The 18606-nt window shown below is 40.2% G+C and overlaps 3 protein-coding genes and 1 long non-coding RNA gene across 4 annotated transcripts; all 4 read left to right on the forward strand.

Annotated features, from left to right (window-relative positions):
• Positions 1–1911: 1911 nt before the first annotated feature.
• Positions 1912–2946, forward strand: LOC308699079 (trace amine-associated receptor 4-like; the record flags this gene model as incomplete). Its single annotated transcript, XM_081379669.1, has 1 exon — positions 1912–2946. One exon carries the CDS (start codon positions 1912–1914, stop codon positions 2944–2946), a length of 1035 nt encoding a protein of 344 aa, XP_081235795.1.
• Positions 2947–6671: 3725 nt separating this feature from the next.
• Positions 6672–7706, forward strand: LOC308698007 (trace amine-associated receptor 4-like; the record flags this gene model as incomplete). The annotated part of the gene is made up of 1 exon (XM_081377776.1): positions 6672–7706. The coding sequence occupies one exon, from the start codon at positions 6672–6674 to the stop codon at positions 7704–7706; it is 1035 nt and encodes a 344-aa protein (XP_081233902.1).
• Positions 7707–12832: 5126 nt separating this feature from the next.
• LOC308698373 lies at positions 12833–14424 on the forward strand. Its single transcript, XR_014031055.1, has 4 exons — positions 12833–13103; positions 13217–13346; positions 13533–13910; positions 13992–14424. It is a non-coding gene; the product is annotated as an uncharacterized lncRNA (long non-coding RNA).
• Positions 14425–15460: 1036 nt separating this feature from the next.
• Positions 15461–16495, forward strand: LOC308698220 (trace amine-associated receptor 4-like; the record flags this gene model as incomplete). Its single annotated transcript, XM_081378134.1, has 1 exon — positions 15461–16495. The coding sequence occupies one exon, from the start codon at positions 15461–15463 to the stop codon at positions 16493–16495; it is 1035 nt and encodes a 344-aa protein (XP_081234260.1).
• Between the last annotated feature and the right edge of the window lie 2111 nt (positions 16496–18606).

Consider the following 18606-nt stretch of genomic DNA (forward strand, 5'->3'; position numbering starts at 1 on the left):
GGACTGTGATAAACGTTATGGTTCCATGCATTTTAATTCCCCGAGCATAATATCATATTTTGCCCCCTCGTGATTCCACACGTGGGCCGAGCTGCATTAACACACATAGGCAAGAGAGCAAAAGTTCAGCGGCAGCATGAACTCTCAGTCCTGGTCACACACACACGCACACACACACAGAAACCCACATGGATCCTACCACGCGTGATCGAAATCATTTGGTACAATGTTTAAATGTATTTTCTTGATGTGTGCATGATCCCTTGTCCCAAATACTATGCCTATATAACTTTATTGGTTTGTAATCAATGTGATGTGACTATAATCGTGTATCTGTGTGTAATTATGTCATAGCAGTGCCATTCATGGTATCGTCTTGTTCCAGATATCCCAACGGTCTCGAATGTTTAACGCAACATATCAGAGGATGAATTGTTTTATTAATACCAGTGATATTAATGTTACGAACGAATCTATCGTTCCAATTTCTAAGAGGAAGGGGGGTATAGATCTCGAAACCGAAACGTCAGGAGGTGTGCCCGATCCGTTGTTAAAGACGGTTGGCCCACGTCCGTGAGAGGGCGTGAGTTTTGGCCCCTTCAAAATATCATGCTTCCCTTCTCTTCGCCCTTACGGTGCTTTGCTTTTACTTTTGCTCCTACTCTCCTCTCCTCCCCTGGCAACGCTTCTCCAGGACCCTCGGGAAAGGCTTTGGACCTTCTCCTCTGACCAACACATGGTCGAGTAGCTGCCTTGTCTTTGCAACCAAGATTTCCGACCTCTCCCATCCCGGGAGACGAACTTTCTCTGTAATAGTACATTTCAGTGAGCCTTTTCAAGCTTCGCGCGACACCGGAAGACGCAGCAGAACAGGACACGCGCACGCGCGCGCTCCCTCTTCTTCAGCCTGACCAGAAAGAGCACAGAAACTTGCAAGTAAAGCTACATTGTCTGATAAAAGCTGTTTTTCCCGGTGTCTCGTAACTTTAGGTTTCTGTATGTAACAATTACTAGCTTTCCATTTTCTTTCTTTCTTTCTTTCATGTCATTTTATTCTTATCACGTATGTTATTATTGTTTAAATGTTTGTTGTGTTTATTGTTTGCATTTTTACGTACGTTTCTATTCGTAGCTCATATAATCTAGTTAAGTTACACTTATTAAAATCCATTTATACTTTTCACTGTCTCTGTGTTTCAAAAACCCACCATTCTAAAGTCACTGAAATAAAAGATCTTAAGCTACAAGCTCGATATTAGACTACAGTTAGTAGTTTAAATTTATAAACTCAGAAAGTTGGGTGTCCGTGGCCAGGACATGAAACTCTCTTGAAGTTTGTGAATATCTCTTCTTGACTGTAATGATTTTACATTTATTTCGCTGGACGAATTAAATGTCGGTCAGACCAGTCACAGAACAAGATAGTCTCGATAATTGATAAATTGAATGTACATGCGACGTATGAATTATGACCATGAGACATAAATATTAATATTCCCAAGATTCCCCATATTCTTGAGCTAAGTCATATTTACCCAGAGTCGTATTCGTTACACCATTACAGGACAGACAGGGGGAATTTTTTTCTCTCTTTTTCATTTTAATATCCTGAGTTTGTTGTTTTTGTAACTATGGGTTACATTGACAGATGAAGGAGGGTTCTCTCAAATCTGAGAGTATATATGAACAAGACTGAACGCAAGACTGGAGTCCATTTAACAAATTAGCCTATATTGTGTGGGCATGTACTGCATTTATATTAATCTTTCTTTGAATATTTGTCTTTACCGTATAATTATTTATGAAATAATTCTGGGCTCAATTTGTTCAATTTTTGTGTGGCTTTTTACATTTACAAAACAAATATTTTGTTTTAATCCTGCATATCAGTCATTATCTGGGGCAGACGAGATGATTTCAAATGAAACTGACATTTACTCTGAGAATGTGCTTCTCTGCTATCCACACCTGCTGGACTCCTGTCCGAGAGCTCATCGTCTTACTGTCCTTAAAGTGGCAATGTATGTTTTCATGGTGCTGATGATCCTCACAACAGTTTTTGGGAATCTGCTGATCATCATCTCCATCTCTCACTTCAAACATCTACAGTCTCCAACTCACATGATCGTTCAGTCGCTGGCAGCTTGTGATTGTCTGCTGGGCTCTTTGGTCATGCCGTACAGCATGGTGCGATCTGTTGAAGGCTGCTGGTATCTGGGAGATTTTGTGTGTAAAGTGCATTCTAGTTTAGACATGACTTTCAGTATCTCTTCCATACTGCATCTCAGTTTAATATCTATTGACAGGTACTGGGCCATTTGTGATCCTTTAAGGTACAAAATGAGGGTAACAAACAACATTGTGACTGTGTTTATCACCTTCACATGGCTGTTTTCATTTGTGTACAGTTTTTCTGTTGTGTTTACAGGGGTAAACAACATTGGTTTGGAAGAACTAATTTTACAGATTTCTTGTTTTGGTGGCTGTGTTCTGTTTTTTAACAAAGAATGGGGCTTAATATGTGCACTTTTTGTGTTCCTAATTCCAGGAACTATCATGAGCTCTCTGTATTTGAGCATCTTCAATGTTGTGAAGAAACATGCAAAGGTTCTGTCTGAGAAAGTGTCTGTTGCCCCGACTGTAGGCGGTAATTGCCAAACCTCTTCACACAGAGAGAGAAAAGCAGCGAAAACTCTGGCCATTGTCATGGGTGTTTTTTACATCTGCTGGCTGCCTTTTTTTACCGCCACTGCTATTGATCCTTTCCTCAATTTCGTGACTCCTGGTGCTGTTTTTGATGCTTTGGTTTGGTTTGGATACTTTAACTCCACTTGTAACCCATTGATCTATGGTTTTTTCTATCCTCGCTTTCAAAAGGCCTTTAAGATTCTCATATCCACTTATATCTGTGGCATCAGTGAATCACACACCTTGACATTTGAATGAAAATGAAATTATATTACCTAATAATAATATTGTAATTTTCATCCGTAGTTTTATCACCCACTAGTTCAAGATAAATATTTCACTTAAGTTTTTCTTGAATTCCCTAATAAAAATGTGTTTTTGGCCTGTCATAAGCCTGTTGAAGGGACTTTCAGTCTTTTGTAATGATTTAGATGGAAGCAAATCTAAATCAAGGTCAATGACCATTACCAACCTCAACCATAGTTTCTCAAATAGATGTGAAATATAAAAGTTATTGTTTTTGTTGTTTGTGCCAACATATTTGTGTATATTATGTGTATATTTGCCATTGTAAGTAATAAAACATGAATCCTTGTTTGTCAATTAAAGAATAAAAGGTCATGATAATAAGCTAATGACTAGTAATACTTTATATGTAACTAAGTATAATGGGTTGATTTGATGTGAGATGTGACAGTCAACCACTCTGGAACCTCTGGAACTTATTATTTTTATTATTTCATAATAAAACTGGACGAATTACTTTTAACGACTTTTCACCTTTGAGAGTCACACAGTCATTAAAAGTGAGAAACGATAATAAGTCTACTGGGTACTCTTCTGGACTAAACACAAACATTGCATCATAGCTAAGGTGTGTGTGTGTGTGTGTGCGTGTGTGCGTGCGTGCGTGCGTGCGTGCGTGCGTGCGTGTGTTCATTGAATGAGTGACATTTGTGGAAGATAAAACATTGTGAACAATTGCTGCAAAATGTTAATTTAGAAATATATATCTGATAATGAGTTTTCAAAGTATTCTGTGTATACCATTTGGAGATTTTCAAAAATGAAAATCTCCAAATGGTATTAAAGACCATTTGGAATAAAAGAGAAATGAATGAATGAATGAATGGAGAGAGGTTAAAATCAAAGAAAAGGTTCTTTGCATAATGCACAAAATAAGATATATTGTGGCTAAATATACAGTACATACTGTATAGGGGCAATTGATATATCACAATGACAACAGTGTTCTTCAGTGAGACAACTATATTCATAAAACTAACATCATTGTCAATTTCCTAGTTTCATTATATCATTTTAACTGAGAGATTACGTTGAATGCCTACTTTTTATTTCGAGGGGAAAACCTGACCACTTTACATTATACATTCATATAGATTATGGCCTGGGCTTGACGTTAACACCTGCTAACCCTCCAAATGCGGGTGGATTTCAGCAGTGGCTTGCAGCGCAGTCAATCCACTTTGGCGGGTTGATTTTTTTTTTTTTAAACATATACATTTTCCAGTTGTAGTCTTTCAAAAAGGAATCTGAAATAATAAACTAAGTGCAAGGTAATGTTGTCAAAAATATAGATTTTTCAATACATATTGGTTACTGAAATATCTGAAACGTTTCCAATACTCATTTTTCGCAAAATAGATTCACGATACCAGCTGTGCTTTCTCACTCACTTATCTCTCCGATAGCAAACTACACACAAACCCACCTCCCCTCACTTATTCCTTTCATTTGCTCTGAATGAATATTGTTGGTGTTACAGGGCTTGAATTTTGGCATGGGATTGCGTGTATTGAACTTAATTTTACTCATTCCTTCAGATGTTGTGCTTACACCCAAAGTGCCGGCACAAAAAGCCACCTCAGTACTAAATTAAGTTCTTTTTCTATATTATTGAGCTTAAACAGTCAAATACACACAAAATAATGTCAAAATGTCGGTCTTGACGAGTAAACACAGTCGGTTATGTTTTAAGTGAACGTAAACAGTTGAGAAAGAAAACGTGTAACAGTATAATGGATCTGTGCATCAAGTCTTAAAGTGACAGCAGCCTAATATACCTGCTACCAAATTTTGAGATAATATAAAAAAATATCTATATGGCAATTTTTCCTAATGGTATCTGATGTCAAAATTGTGGCCAGTGAAAATGTTGAGTGGCTAGTAACTTTGGAAAACCACTAGCCACAGTGGCTGGTGAGCAAAAAAAGTTATTGTCAAGCCCTGATTATTCTAAATCTTAAGTTCATATAGTTAAAATAAACCATGGTGCACCAAAAACCACAAGATTTGTTCCTGGAATGTCATGTTTCTGGTTTATGGAAGGACTTTTATCCAAATAAAATATTTAATGAACTTAACTAAACTGAGAAAACATTTTCAGTCATGACTCTCGGAGTGAGTAAATTTCAGCCAGCATTCATTGGCATGGGGCATGAAATATACATAGGCTTGATTTTGGTGGACGAGATCTGCTACACTGCTGCTGCTGAGCAAATACAATAATTTGTTCAGCTTAGTCAAAAATAACAAACAAAGGAAAGGCTGCTGCAAGAAATGGTAGAACCCCCGTAGCAGATCTCTACAAGTAGCACTGGGGGGGAGGAGGAGGGAGAACAGAAGCTTTCATATCGCACCGCTTGCCGATCGCAAGCTATGATATATATGGTTACGTGGATACTGATTAGCTGGTGCCACAGCGTTGAAAGAACCAAATGGTGTTCGGTTAGAATTTCATGCCTGAATTATGTATTTTAACATATTTTAAGGATTTGTTCTAGTTTTGTTGTATGTGATGCAAATGAATTTGAGGCTTGATCAGGATTTAAAATTGTGTCTCCTGTGTTAAACGTTTTAAAACGTTTTCACTTCAAGTATATTTTTCTAAAGTACAATTATTTTAAAGTGTGTTAAAAGTTGTATTGTGAAAATAGGTAAAAGCATGATGCTAATTTACTTTTAATATATTCAAAGATAGTAAAAAATGTTGTTAGTATATTTGCAATGTAGCCTACTGTTGAAAAATGGAATATATTTCAAATACAATAAAGTATACTTTTTTTCACTATAGGGCAACCAGGGTAATGCTAACTTCCGGGTTGGCCTACAAAAATATGTCATTCCTGCAGCACTCTATAGCCAATTATGTAGTCAAAACTTTCATTATACAAAATTAAAAGAGGGGAAAATTATTAAAAGCACACAAGCATCAAATTGACATTTAGAAATTACAATGTGTTTTCATGTTAATACATACAAATTCAAACATATAAATGATTAAAATCCCACTGAATAGAACAGTATTTCTAAGTCATCCTGTAAGCTACTTCTTTAGCTTGGACTGATGAAACTGATTTTGAGGTGAACTAAAATATTTTTTGCACTTTTTCGTTTGCTCATGGGCTAAATATGTGGTGTGCTCACTCTCCTTTGTGGGAAATGAAAAATAAAACATAGAGAACTTTCATGAGATTGTGTTGGATAGATAGATAGATAGATAGATAGATAGATAGATAGATAGATAGATAGATAGATAGATAGATAGATAGATAGATAGATAGATAGATAGATAGATAGATAGATAGATAGATAGATAGATAGATAGATAGATAGATAGATAGATAGATAGTCAGTCATTTTTGTGGCCACCTGGGGGCGCCTCGTGTACCAAGATTAGTTACAGCACCATTGTTATCATATTCAAATATGTTTATGAGAGTCGGGGCGTTACCTGTTTTGGAACCTGAGTAAACTGTATATATAGCTCAAACTGAGCTGCTAAATCCATAGACTATGTAGTTCCTTATGTGCATGTACTGTATCTTTTCTTTGTTTTTTGGTCTCTATCTGACTGTGGTTGATTCCCCTCAGAGTTTCAACGATATCTGTGTGATTTTATTTTTTAGATTTACAAAGGAAATATTGTTTTTTGATCCTGCTTATCAGTTTATATCTTCGTAATGACCTCAAATGAAACTGACATTTACTCTGAGAATGTGCTTCTCTGCTATCCACAACTGCCGGACTCCTGTCCGAGAGCTCATCGTCTTACTGTCCTTAAAGTGGCATTGTATGTTTTCATGGTGCTGATGATCCTCATAACAGTTTTTGGGAATCTGCTGATCATCATCTCCATCTCTCACTTCAAACATCTACAGTCTCCAACTCATCTGATCGTTCGCTCTCTGGCAGCTTGTGATTGTCTGCTGGGCTCTTTGGTCATGCCGTACAGCATGGTGCGATCTGTTGAAGGCTGCTGGTATCTGGGAGATTTTGTGTGTAAAGTGCATTCTAGTTTGGACATGACTTTCAGCATTTCTTCTTTAATACATCTCAGTTTAATATCTATTGACAGGTACTGGGCCATTTGTGATCCTTTAAGGTACAAAATGAGGGTCACAAATAATATTGTGACTCTGTTTACTACATTCACATGGCTGTTTTCATTTCTCTACAGTTTTTCTATTGTGTTTTCAGGAGTGAACAAATTTGGCTTGGAGTCGTTTATCATGCAGGTTTACTGTGTGGGAAGTTGTGTTCTGTTTTTTAACAAACAGTGGGGTCTTATTTGCTCTCTTCTCACATTCTTCCTCCCTGGGACGATCATGAGCTCTCTGTACATGAAAATCTTCCATGTTGCAAGAAAGCATGCAAAGGTTATGTCAGAAAGAGTGACTGTGGCGGCAGCAGGAGGGTTGAAGAGCCAAAGCTCTGCACAAAGAGAAGGAAAAGCAGCAAAAACTCTGGCCATTGTCATGGGTGTTTTTTACATCTGCTGGCTGCCTTTTTTTACTGCCACTGCTGTTGATCCTTTCCTCAATTTCGTGACTCCTGGTGACGTTTTTGATGCTTTGGTTTGGTTTGGATACTTTAACTCCACCTGTAACCCATTGATCTATGGTTTTTTCTATCCAAGCTTTCAGAAAGCCTTTAAGATTCTCATATCCACTTATATCTGTGGATTCAATAACTCAAACACCTTGATACTTGAATGAATATGATCATATTTACTGCTATGCATCTTTTAATGCTAGTCCATCCATTAATAAATAATGTTAACTTTGTTTATTAAATGTAAACATGTTAATGCTATTGAAAGAAATTATATCTGCATTTTCCTCTCCAGTCTAACCATCCCAAATGTTAAACAGTAATGTCTTAAACTGAATTGAATCAGGACAATACTGAAATAATTTAATGCCTTAAATTATTACATTGTTTAATTTTTTTAATTTTTTTTAGCTTACTGTGATTTGTATATGTACATTTCTGAAATGCATAACTTGGACAGTCACCTTTTATAACAGATCACTCTAAATTGTAATGTGGATTCATGCACTTTCTTAGAGAGAGAGAGAGAGAGAGAGAGAGAGAGAGAGATCATGATATAGATCTTAATAGTTATTTACCATTTTTTTCCATTAATATATAATTAAAATAAATGTTTTTTATATCATTATTCTTTGCAAAGATTCTGATGATTGTGTGCCAACACTGACACTCATAAACTCAACACAAATAGTGTAATTACTACAATATTGAAATACTTTTATTGAAAAAGCTTTCATGCAGGTTTTATGCAGTTAGTAGAATAAATAACATTTGATTTGTTTTATTTTTTTATTTTTTTATCTGCAATATTTGATAGAAATACTTGTGTGGGAGAGATACTCTGGGCTAACCGAGATGGACAGGTTTATCCATGGTTATACAACTTCTAAAATAACAACCAAAGAGAAGATGGGGTTTAGGGTTAAATTTTGCATACATCTGCAATTGAAAATACCTTAATACATACGTATAGCCTATTAAATGAAATATTTAAGATTAAAGGTGCACTAAGTAACTTTTTTACCTTAACCGAACAGCTTCGGAGTCATTGGAATAGTTATATGACTTTTTTCGGGTTGAATGGTGGTCGTCGCGCTGCCCCCAAGCGCCTGTGAGTGGAAAAACCACCCTTGGGGCCGCCGGCCTCAGCGTCAGGAAGTATCGCGTGATATCAGGTCTTGCGATGTAACAAATTGCTTTACGGCACTGCACACAAAGCTAGGAAAGCTTTGTCGGAGGATGAAAGAAAGAGGAAACGGCAGACTGACCGAGCAAGGAGTCAGACTCGAGTAAATATCGTTCTTGTTGATGGACTAGTAGACATCTTCAGAGGTTATCTGTGCCTGTTCGATGTCCGACGCTTTGTAACGCATTCTGTCAGGAGGAGAAGTAGGGATAGCTCACAGATTAAGTTATTACCGAGGCCAGACAGACTCACGGAGGCGATTGGCATCTCACAACTTGCACTTTATTCCCCAGTCGAACTCGTGTAACTGTCTGTCACCCGTTCTACCATCCACATCTTTACTTGATAAACAAAAGTAGGATAAGAATGAGCATCAAACTGAAATAACCCGCATACAGGTGTTCGAAGTGCACATACAATACAGACTGCCGACGACAGTTCAACTGCACGCAGCTCTTAAAGGGGCCACACCTTATTTCCACACCAGCTTCCATCCTATTGAACAGGTACCGGTATAGAGGGCGGAAGGGATCAGGCCGTGAGTGCAGAGACGGCTCTGCGCGAGTGCTATTTACGACAGAAACGTTAAATACAAGTACTCCACAGCGACTCTAGGGGTCGCTGTTTGACAAAAACGGAAAGCTGCATAGTGTGCCTCTAAGTATCAAGTATAAGTCATTTAAATGTTACCAATGAGTTAACAGGTCCTTTTCTAACCAATATAGAGGGATGTGACATACCAGATTCACTTGAATCAATTATTTATGCTTAAAATGATCAAAACTAAAATCTAAACCTCTGGAACATCTGTATGGTAAGGATGTGCTGTAGGCTACTTGACTGGCAGTTCTGAAGCATTTAAAATGAAATGATATCACAAGCTTCTTTTCTTAAAAGAGATATACAAGAAATCTAATTTCACATAGCACTCGGGCAGTGATTGCACAAAAAAAAAAATTCTGTTATTTCTGTTAATAGTGAGAGACACTCCTTACAAGGATATTCCTGCTCCTTCCTGTGCGCATCACAGTCATCTCACTTTGCAATCAATAAAATGCCATCTCAGTGTTTGTTTTTCACCAAGTGTTAGTTTTCCTATACATCGTGAAACTTAGTTTTACAAATGGGGACAACCTTTGAAGGATATTCCAAAAATGTTTTTGGTCATCACATTAAAAATAACAATTGGATAATATTTAGACTTTTGAGTTATGAAGTGTGTCACGTTTACAGTCCGAGCAGAGGTGCAAAAGGTCAATTATAAGTCCTTTTATTAAAGAAAGTGAACTCCAATAGAGAAAAACATCAATGAAACAGCGTGTAGAAGAAAACAAAACCAGACAATGAACTGAAGAAACTGAAGAGCTTTAATACACAGGGTGATGAACTCAATGCCGAAAAGGTTAGAATTAATTGATCAATAACCAGAGCAAAAAAATGAAGAGCGGGACATTGAACAACAGGTAACCAAGGAAATACAAATGAAAAATTAATGAAAACGAAGACAAGCAGGCAGACTGTGACAGAACACCCCCCGGGGAAGGCACGACCTCACCCTATAAAAGTTCTGGAGAGGAGACAGAGCGATGAAGCCAATTAATATTAATGGGGATGATTAGGAGGCCATGATGGACAGAGGCCACTGGGCAAATTTGGCCAGGATGCCGGGGTTACACCCCTACTGTTTCGAAAGACATCCTGGGATTTTTTGTGACCACAGAGAGTCAGGACCTCGGTTTAACATCTCATCCGAAGGATGGTGCTCTTTGACAGGATAGTGTCCCCATCACTATACTGGGGCGTTAGGACCCAGAACAGACCACAGGGTGAGCACCTCCTGCTGGCCTCACTAATACCTCTTCCAGCAGCAACCTGGTTTTCCCAGAAGGTCCACCATCCATGTACTAACCAGGCTCAACCCTGGTTAGATGGTGGGAGAAGCCATGGAGGAGTAGATGGTGGAAGGGCCTATGGAGGAGTGGATGGTGGGAAAAGCCATGGAGGAGTGGACGGTGGGAGAAGCCATGGAGGAGTGGATGGTGGGAGAAGACATGGAGGAGTGGATGGTGGAAGGGCCCATGGAGGAGTGGATGGTAGTAGGGCCCATGGAGGAGTGGATGGTAGTAGGGCCCATGGAGGAGTGGATGGTGGGAAAAGCCATGGAGGTGTGGATGGTGGAAGGGCCCATGGAGGAGTGGATGGTTGAAGAGCCCATGGACGTGTGGATGGTGAAAGGGCCCATGGAGGTGTGCATGGTGGAAGGGCCCATGGAGGAGTGGATGGTGGAAGGGCCCATGGAGGAGTGGATGGTGGAAGGGCCCATGGAGGAGTGGACAGTGGAAGGGCCCATGGAGGAGTGGACAGTGGAAGGGCCCATGGAGGAGTGGATGGTTGAAGGGCCCATGGACGTGTGGATGGTGGAAGGGCCCATGGAGCTGTGCATGGTGGAAGGGCCCATGGAGGAGTGGATGGTGGAAGGACCCATGGAGGAGTGGACAGTGGAAGGGCCCATGGAGGAGTGGATGGTGGAAGGGCCCATGGAGGAGTGGATGGTGGAAGGGCCCATGGAGGAGTGGATGGTGGAAGGGCCCATGGACGTGTGGATGGTGGAAGGGCCCATGGAGGTGTGGATGGTGGAAGGGCCCATGGAGGAGTGGATGGTGGAAGGGCCCATGGACGTGTGGATGGTGGAAGGGCCCATGGAGGTGTGCATGGTGGAAGGGCCCATGGAGGAGTGGACAGTGGAAGGGCCCAAGGAGGAGTGGATGGTGGAAGGGCCCATGGAGGAGTGGATGGTGGAAGGGCCCATGGAGGAGTGGATGGTGGAAGGGCCCATGGAGGAGTGGATGGTTGAAGGGCCCATGGACGTGTGGATGGTGGAAGGGCCCATGGAGGTGTGCATGGTAGAAGGGCCCATGGAGGAGTGGATGGTGGAAGGGCCCATGGAGGAGTGGACAGTGGAAGGGCCCATGGAGGAGTGGACGGTGGAAGGGCCCATGGAGGAGTGGATGGTGGAAGGGCCCATGGAGGAGTGGATGGTGGAAGGGCCCATGGAGGAGTGGATGGTGGAAGGGCCCATGGAGGAGTGGACGGTGGAAGGGCCCATGGAGGTGTGCATGGTGGAAGGGCCCATGGAGGAGTGGGCGGTGGAAGGGCCCATGGAGGAGTGGATGGTGGAAGGGCCCATGGAGGAGTGGACAGTGGAAGGGCCCATGGAGGAGTGGATGGTGGAAGGGCCCATGGAGGGGTGGACAGTGGAAGGGCTCATGGAGGAGTGGATGGTGGAAGGGCCCATGGAGGAGTGGATACTGGGAGAAGCCATGGAGTAGTGGACGGCTGATGAGAGTCTACTGTTTGAGCCCTTTCTAGATTTACCTATTTTTTAACCTATTTTAACCTATTTAGCTGTATCTAATCTTGAGTTTAAGCTGCTTCCTCTAGCTCCTCTACTGCAGACAGCAAGCCAAATACGCTTGACCTTAATAGCTTAAAGATTATATGGGCAAACAAACTCGTGAATCTACGCTTTTTTTGTGTGTTTTTGGTTAAATGTTTGAAATAAGGTCTGTGGTGAACATAAGCTCAATATATTTTCATGTTTTATTCTATGATATTAAATACATCAGTCATACCCTCTTGTGTTTTTTTTAAAGCTTTTACTTGTCTTGTAAAAGGAGGTTGATGACAAGTGGCTAAATGGGACTTCAGAGGTTGTCGGGGACATTAAACGTCATAAGCCGAACAAAAAAAACTCATCTACTCACAACTCCTTGTGGTTATAATTGTGCCTTTGCAAACTATTGTAACTCTAACTTTCAGGGAAAATGTTTTTAAACAAAGACTAAAAGAGTTGTCAGAGGCTTAGTGATGGTGACGTTGAAGTCATGTGACCATGGTGTAGTTTGTTTTGACTTCTGCTGATTGTATTTAGGCTTCAAAATACATAAAAGTTGTGTTCATTTGTTAAGATTATCACAATGAACAAAACATGTTTCACAGATCAGCCAGGCTCTCCACTCGGCCAATCACAACGGTCACTCTCACCTGTATACTAATCACACACACCTGCACTGCATCTATAGCTCTGCTACTTAAGCACACACCTCACACCAGGTCACCATCTGGTCTGGTTCATAGACATTTGTTTGGACTACCTACCTGACTCCTGCGATTTATCTCCAACGTTATACTCCAGTGATTTTTCTCCTACGTCATTCCACTCCATGTTTCCTGGTCGTGTGTGTGTGTGTGTGTGTGTGTGTGTGTGGTGTGGTGCGTGCGTGCGTGCGTGCGTACCAGCGAGGTGCGTGTGTACCAGCGAGGTGTGTGCTTCCATCTGCCATCCTGCATCTGTCATCCACGATCTCCTGCACCTGTAAGACAAAACACTTCCTATTATCATCCATCTCAAGTCAACGATATTTCTCATTGTCCTATTCACTATTCCTATTTCCGCAAACACCACCACGACTCCTTCACTGGCGGTAGTTGCCAGCCCCATTGCCCGACCAGCGCCCTTCCCGTTCCTTCTCCAATGTTCGTTGGCCCTGGAGATTCAGCTACATCTGTACACCACCGATCGAGCTAAGATTGCCTTCATCCTGTCTCTTCTGTCATGGTGAGCGCTCCAATGGGCAGAAACAATCTAGAACCAGGCTGGTCCTGCAACACAGTCTCTAAATACTTTCATCAATCACTTTTGTGAAATGTTTGGCAAATCTCCTGGTGATACCTCTGTCAGTGACCAACTGCATCATCTTCGCCAAGGTAACATGCCCATAAATGACGATGTACTTCGTTTCAGAAACCTTGCTGCAGCTAGTGGCTGGAATAAGCGATCGCTCCTCATGACTTTCAGCCAGGGACTCGAACCCAGTTTGTGGATGCATCTCACTGCATACGATGATTCCATCAGCCTTGAACAATTCATTCAGCTCTCCATCCGCACAGCCAATCATATGCAGTCAAGTATGGAGGACCACCAGGGCCAGCAATCCTCCTATTTCCTTCACCAGCCAGAGTGCGCTAGTGCTCCAGAGCCAGTGTATGAGCCAATGCAGGTGGATACAATGCGTCTGACACACACAGAGTGGCAGAGGCGGCTGAACCAGGGTCTGTGTCTGTACTGCTGAGCTGGGGGGCATGTAATTGCAGTCTGCCCATCCATCCTCCATGACCAATGGTGAGTTGTTTCCGCACCTTCTGTCCATTTTAAACAACTCTCTACAATTGTAACACTTACTGCTCGTTACGTGTATTTCAGTTCACGCCCTCCTCGACTCTGGGTCACCTGAGAACTTCATCTCTAGTAGCCTCTGCCGCCAGCTCCGCCTCCCGAAAGGTCCACTCTGTCTTCCTACAAGGTCCAGTTGGTGACAGAAAGACCATTAAGCAAGATCTGTGTGCGTCACAGTGTCAGACCCCTTCAACTTAGCATTGGCCAACTCCATTCTGAACCCATCTGTAATGCAATAGACCTTTGGCCAGGTCACCTCGAGTCTACTGCGGACGTCTTACAGTCCAAAAAAAATTATAAAAATGATGGCTCAACCCGTAGCACTCTTCAGAGTAAGGTGGTATTTATTTACAAGTGCCCGAAAGTCCAATAATCCAGCAGTATATGTGTACAGTCCCGTAAAACAAAGTAACAAAACAACAATAATAAAACAAAATAAATCAAAGATTTAACTATGTACAAAAACTCACAAGTATCCACAATATACGATATATATCATGACTCCGCAGTAGCACGTTGGCTCGACTTGGTAAACAAATCCTGTTCTGGAGTCTGGCTAGACTCCACCCCTTTTTTCAGGCACCACCATTAATAGGTAAGTGTCAAAAGGTGATATCTTCCACATTAAGATTGACAAATTCCCACCTTTTAACAAAACAAACTTTATACAAACTAATTTCAATAAATATAAGGGTCTGGGATGCAGCCTAGCATCAGCTTCAGCTGGCAGTGCGACGTCAGAAGACCCAAGCCAATGTTCGAGGGTGATGTGAACTTCTGGGTTGGCCTGCAAAAATGTTTCATCACTGCAGCACTCTATAGCTGAAGAAAATTATGTAGTCAATACTTACATTATATACTAAATTAAAAGGGGAAATTATTAAAAAGCATATATCATATTGACATTTAGAAATTACATGTTATATACAAATTCTCATTCCAGTTTATACACGTAAATAATCCAAATCCCACTAAATAGTACAATATTTCCGTATTTACTGATGAAACTGATTTTGAGAAACTAAGATGATATCTGGTCTTTTATATCTCTCACCTCAGTTTTTGCCCTTTTTCGTTTGCTCATGGGCTAAATTTGTGGTGTGCTCACTCCTAGGTGGGAATTAAAAAATAAAACAGAATGATAGATAGATAAATAGATAGATAGATTGTAATTTTTGTGGCCACCTGGGGGCGCCTCATGTACATCAATTAGTTACAGCACCATTGTTATCATATTCAAATATGTTTATGAGAGTCGGGGCGTTACCTGTTTTGGAACCTGAGTAAACTGTATATATAGCTCAAACTGAGCTGCTAAATCCATAGACTATGTAGTTCCTTATGTGCATGTACTGTATCTTTTCTTTGTTTTTTGGTCTCTATCTGACTGTGGTTGATTCCCTTCAGAGTTTCAACGATATCCGTGGGATTTTATTTTTTACTTTTACAAAGGAAATATTGTTTTTTGATCCTGCTTATCAGTTTATATCTTCGTAATGACCTCAAATGAAACTGACATTTACTCTGAGAATGTGCTTCTCTGCTATCCACAACTGCCGGACTCCTGTCCGAGAGCTCATCGTCTTACTGTCCTTAAAGTGGCATTGTATGTTTTCATGGTGCTGATGATCCTCATAACAGTTTTTGGGAATCTGCTGATCATCATCTCCATCTCTCACTTCAAACATCTACAGTCTCCAACTCACATGATCGTTTGGTGTCTGGCTGCCAGTGATTGTCTGCTGGGCTCTTTGGTCATGCCGTACAGCATGGTGCGATCTGTTGAAGGCTGCTGGTATCTGGGAGATTTTGTGTGTAAAGTACATTCTAGTTTAGACATGACTTTCAGCATTTCTTCTAAATTACATCTCAGTTTAATATCTGTTGACAGGTACTGGGCCGTTTGTGATCCTTTAAGGTACAAAATAAGGGTCACAAACAACATTGTGACTGTATTTACTACCTTCGCGTGGCTGTTTTCATTTCTCTACAGCTTCTCTATTGTGTTTTCAGGCGTAAACACAACTGGCTTAGAGTCATTTATCATGCAGGTTTACTGTGTGGGAAGTTGTGTTCTGTTTTTTAACAAAGAGTGGGGTCTTATATGTCCAATTCTCACATTCTTCCTCCCTGTGACAATCATGAGCTCTCTGTACATGAAAATCTTCCATGTTGCAAGAAAGCATGCAAAGGTTATGTCAGAAAGAGTGACTGTGGCTGCAGCAGGAGGGTTGAAGAGCCAAAGCTCTGCGCAAAGAGAAGGAAAAGCGGCGAAAACTCTGGCCATTGTCATGGGTGTTTTTTGCATCTGCTGGCTGCCTTTTTTTACTGCCACTGCTGTTGATCCTTTCCTCAATTTCATGACTCCTGTTGATGTTTTTGATGCTTTGGTTTGGTTTGGATACTTTAACTCCACTTGTAACCCATTGATCTATGGTTTTTTCTATCCACGCTTTCAGAAAGCCTTTAAGATTCTCATATCCACTTATATATGTGACTTCAATGGCTCAAACACCTTAATACTTGAATGAATATTATCATATTGACTTTTATACATCTTTTAATGATAATCCATCCATGAATAAATAATTGTAACTTGGTTTATTAATTGTAAACATGTTAATGCTATTGTAAGAAATTATTTGATATGGCATGCAGTTACAATCAGTTGTTACAACAGATTTCTAGTTCCCAGCATGCTTTGCTTCTGACTGTTAATGGGGTGGTTTACTGCCTTTTTTCTTTGCTTGATTGTGTTTATGGGCTGCAATATAACATGTCTTCGTGTTTCGTTTGTTAAAAAACACCTTATTTTTCCAAAATTTCACCTTTATTGTAAGCCGCTTCCTCCTCTGTCATTTGAACGACCGGTTGACTTCCTGAGTCTATGAAACCACTCCCGCGGAAACAGGCAATGAGCTCAGATTGGTTAGTTCCCCCTGATTAAACATTTAAAACTGAATACATGACTGAGTAATACCGTTTTTTAAAGATATTGTTTTATTGATAGAATGAACAACCGTTTAACTATTCACGAAACTTAGTTTACTCAGTTTGTCGTTTTCTTTAGGTGTACATTTGATAACAGCAGCTGAAGTTTGCTGTTGCGATAATTTTTTTAAGTTTGTACACGTTTGTCTTATACACACAAAATAGCATCGAACTAACTAGCTACTATAACCAAACAGCTTTGGCATTGGTTTGCATTCTTGATCAAATAAAAAAATTACGTCATAAAGTATACATGGAAAATATGTTTACAAAATTTGTACATATTTGTACATTCGGGTCCAAAATGTTTGTAAGCGTTTGTCATATACTAAGTGGCTAAAGCCAGCACTGGCATTTGTTTACATCCTTGATAAAACTAAAACATTACGTCTTACATTATACAGGCAAATACATTTAAAATGATTAAATCTTACTTGCAGGTTGTGGCCCAACAACTGCCGTCTCTGGTTTTAAAGCTGGAACTGCTTCATGTTGTAGTAATAGTTTCTTGTTGAATCCGGCATTGAACTCGTGTAGATTCTGGAAGCTGTCTTCCGTAAAATGCGCAGCACAGAGAGCTAAACTATGATTGTAATTGTCAGGAACATAATCAAACATACATTTTAACCATTGTTGACGAACTACAGCGTCTGTAGGAAGCCTGAACACTGAAGACCTGACAGCTACAGCTCTCCACTATAACTCCTCCGCTCCGACAGCAGAACATGTTCCGGAGGGAGGGTTGATGTAAATGTATGGGTTAGTTACGTATAAAACCCGGGAAGTATCTTGTTGTAGTCCCATTCGAGTCGTTTTTGTAGGCATTAAACTTCCTGATTTTTAAAAGACGATATCTCCGCTTACGTTGAACTTTCAGCGCAGCAACTTTGCAGATACTGTTCATGCACCAACAGCAACATTACACACTATTTAAAATGAAAAAAGTGAAATAGCAATCAACCACCCCTTTAAAGGAGAGTAAATGTTCAAAGTAAGTGTTATTTCACGTGTTTTGCTCGATACTAATATGGGGGAGATCTGTTAGTGATTTAAGTTGTATTATTTTGGAATTTAAAAGGGTTTCTGTGTGAGTTTTTGAGGTTACCATTATGCTGAAGAGTAGAGCCTGTGGTTAGGTTGACGATTGGCTAAATATAAAAAAAAATTCAATCTGGAATAATTTTGTATAATAATATTTAAAAAAAAAACACTTTCTTAGTATTGTATATTTCTTACAGTTGAGTACTTCTATCATCCTAAATGTTTACAAGAATTTGTGCATTCAGAGAAATTCACAATTTTAAAATGTGCCTGTCCCTGTTCACTTGTCGCCTGTCAATAACGTAATATCCACAGTTTCCCTGGTTTCAGCTTGTAACCATGTAGCCATAGTAACCATGGCGACAGATGTGGACAACTTCGTAGTGCTTAACGTCTAGAGGCACACTGTTATTGTTTCGTTCAAACATACTTTGGGACAAAAGGAGAACTAAAATGAGGATCAATATCAGTGCACCGTTTGCTAGTCTAGCAAACAAATTAACACATAATAACATTTTAACTTTCACACTCAAATGCTGTTTAGTATGATAGTGTAACGTCAGACCAAATGAAACAGTGCTGCGTTATTTCACAAGTTGAATTTGTTTAA

The sequence above is a fragment of the Scardinius erythrophthalmus genome, assembly GCF_964197995.2.
Source record: "Scardinius erythrophthalmus genome assembly, chromosome: 11".
In the NCBI taxonomy this organism is placed as follows: Eukaryota; Metazoa; Chordata; class Actinopteri; order Cypriniformes; family Leuciscidae; genus Scardinius; species Scardinius erythrophthalmus.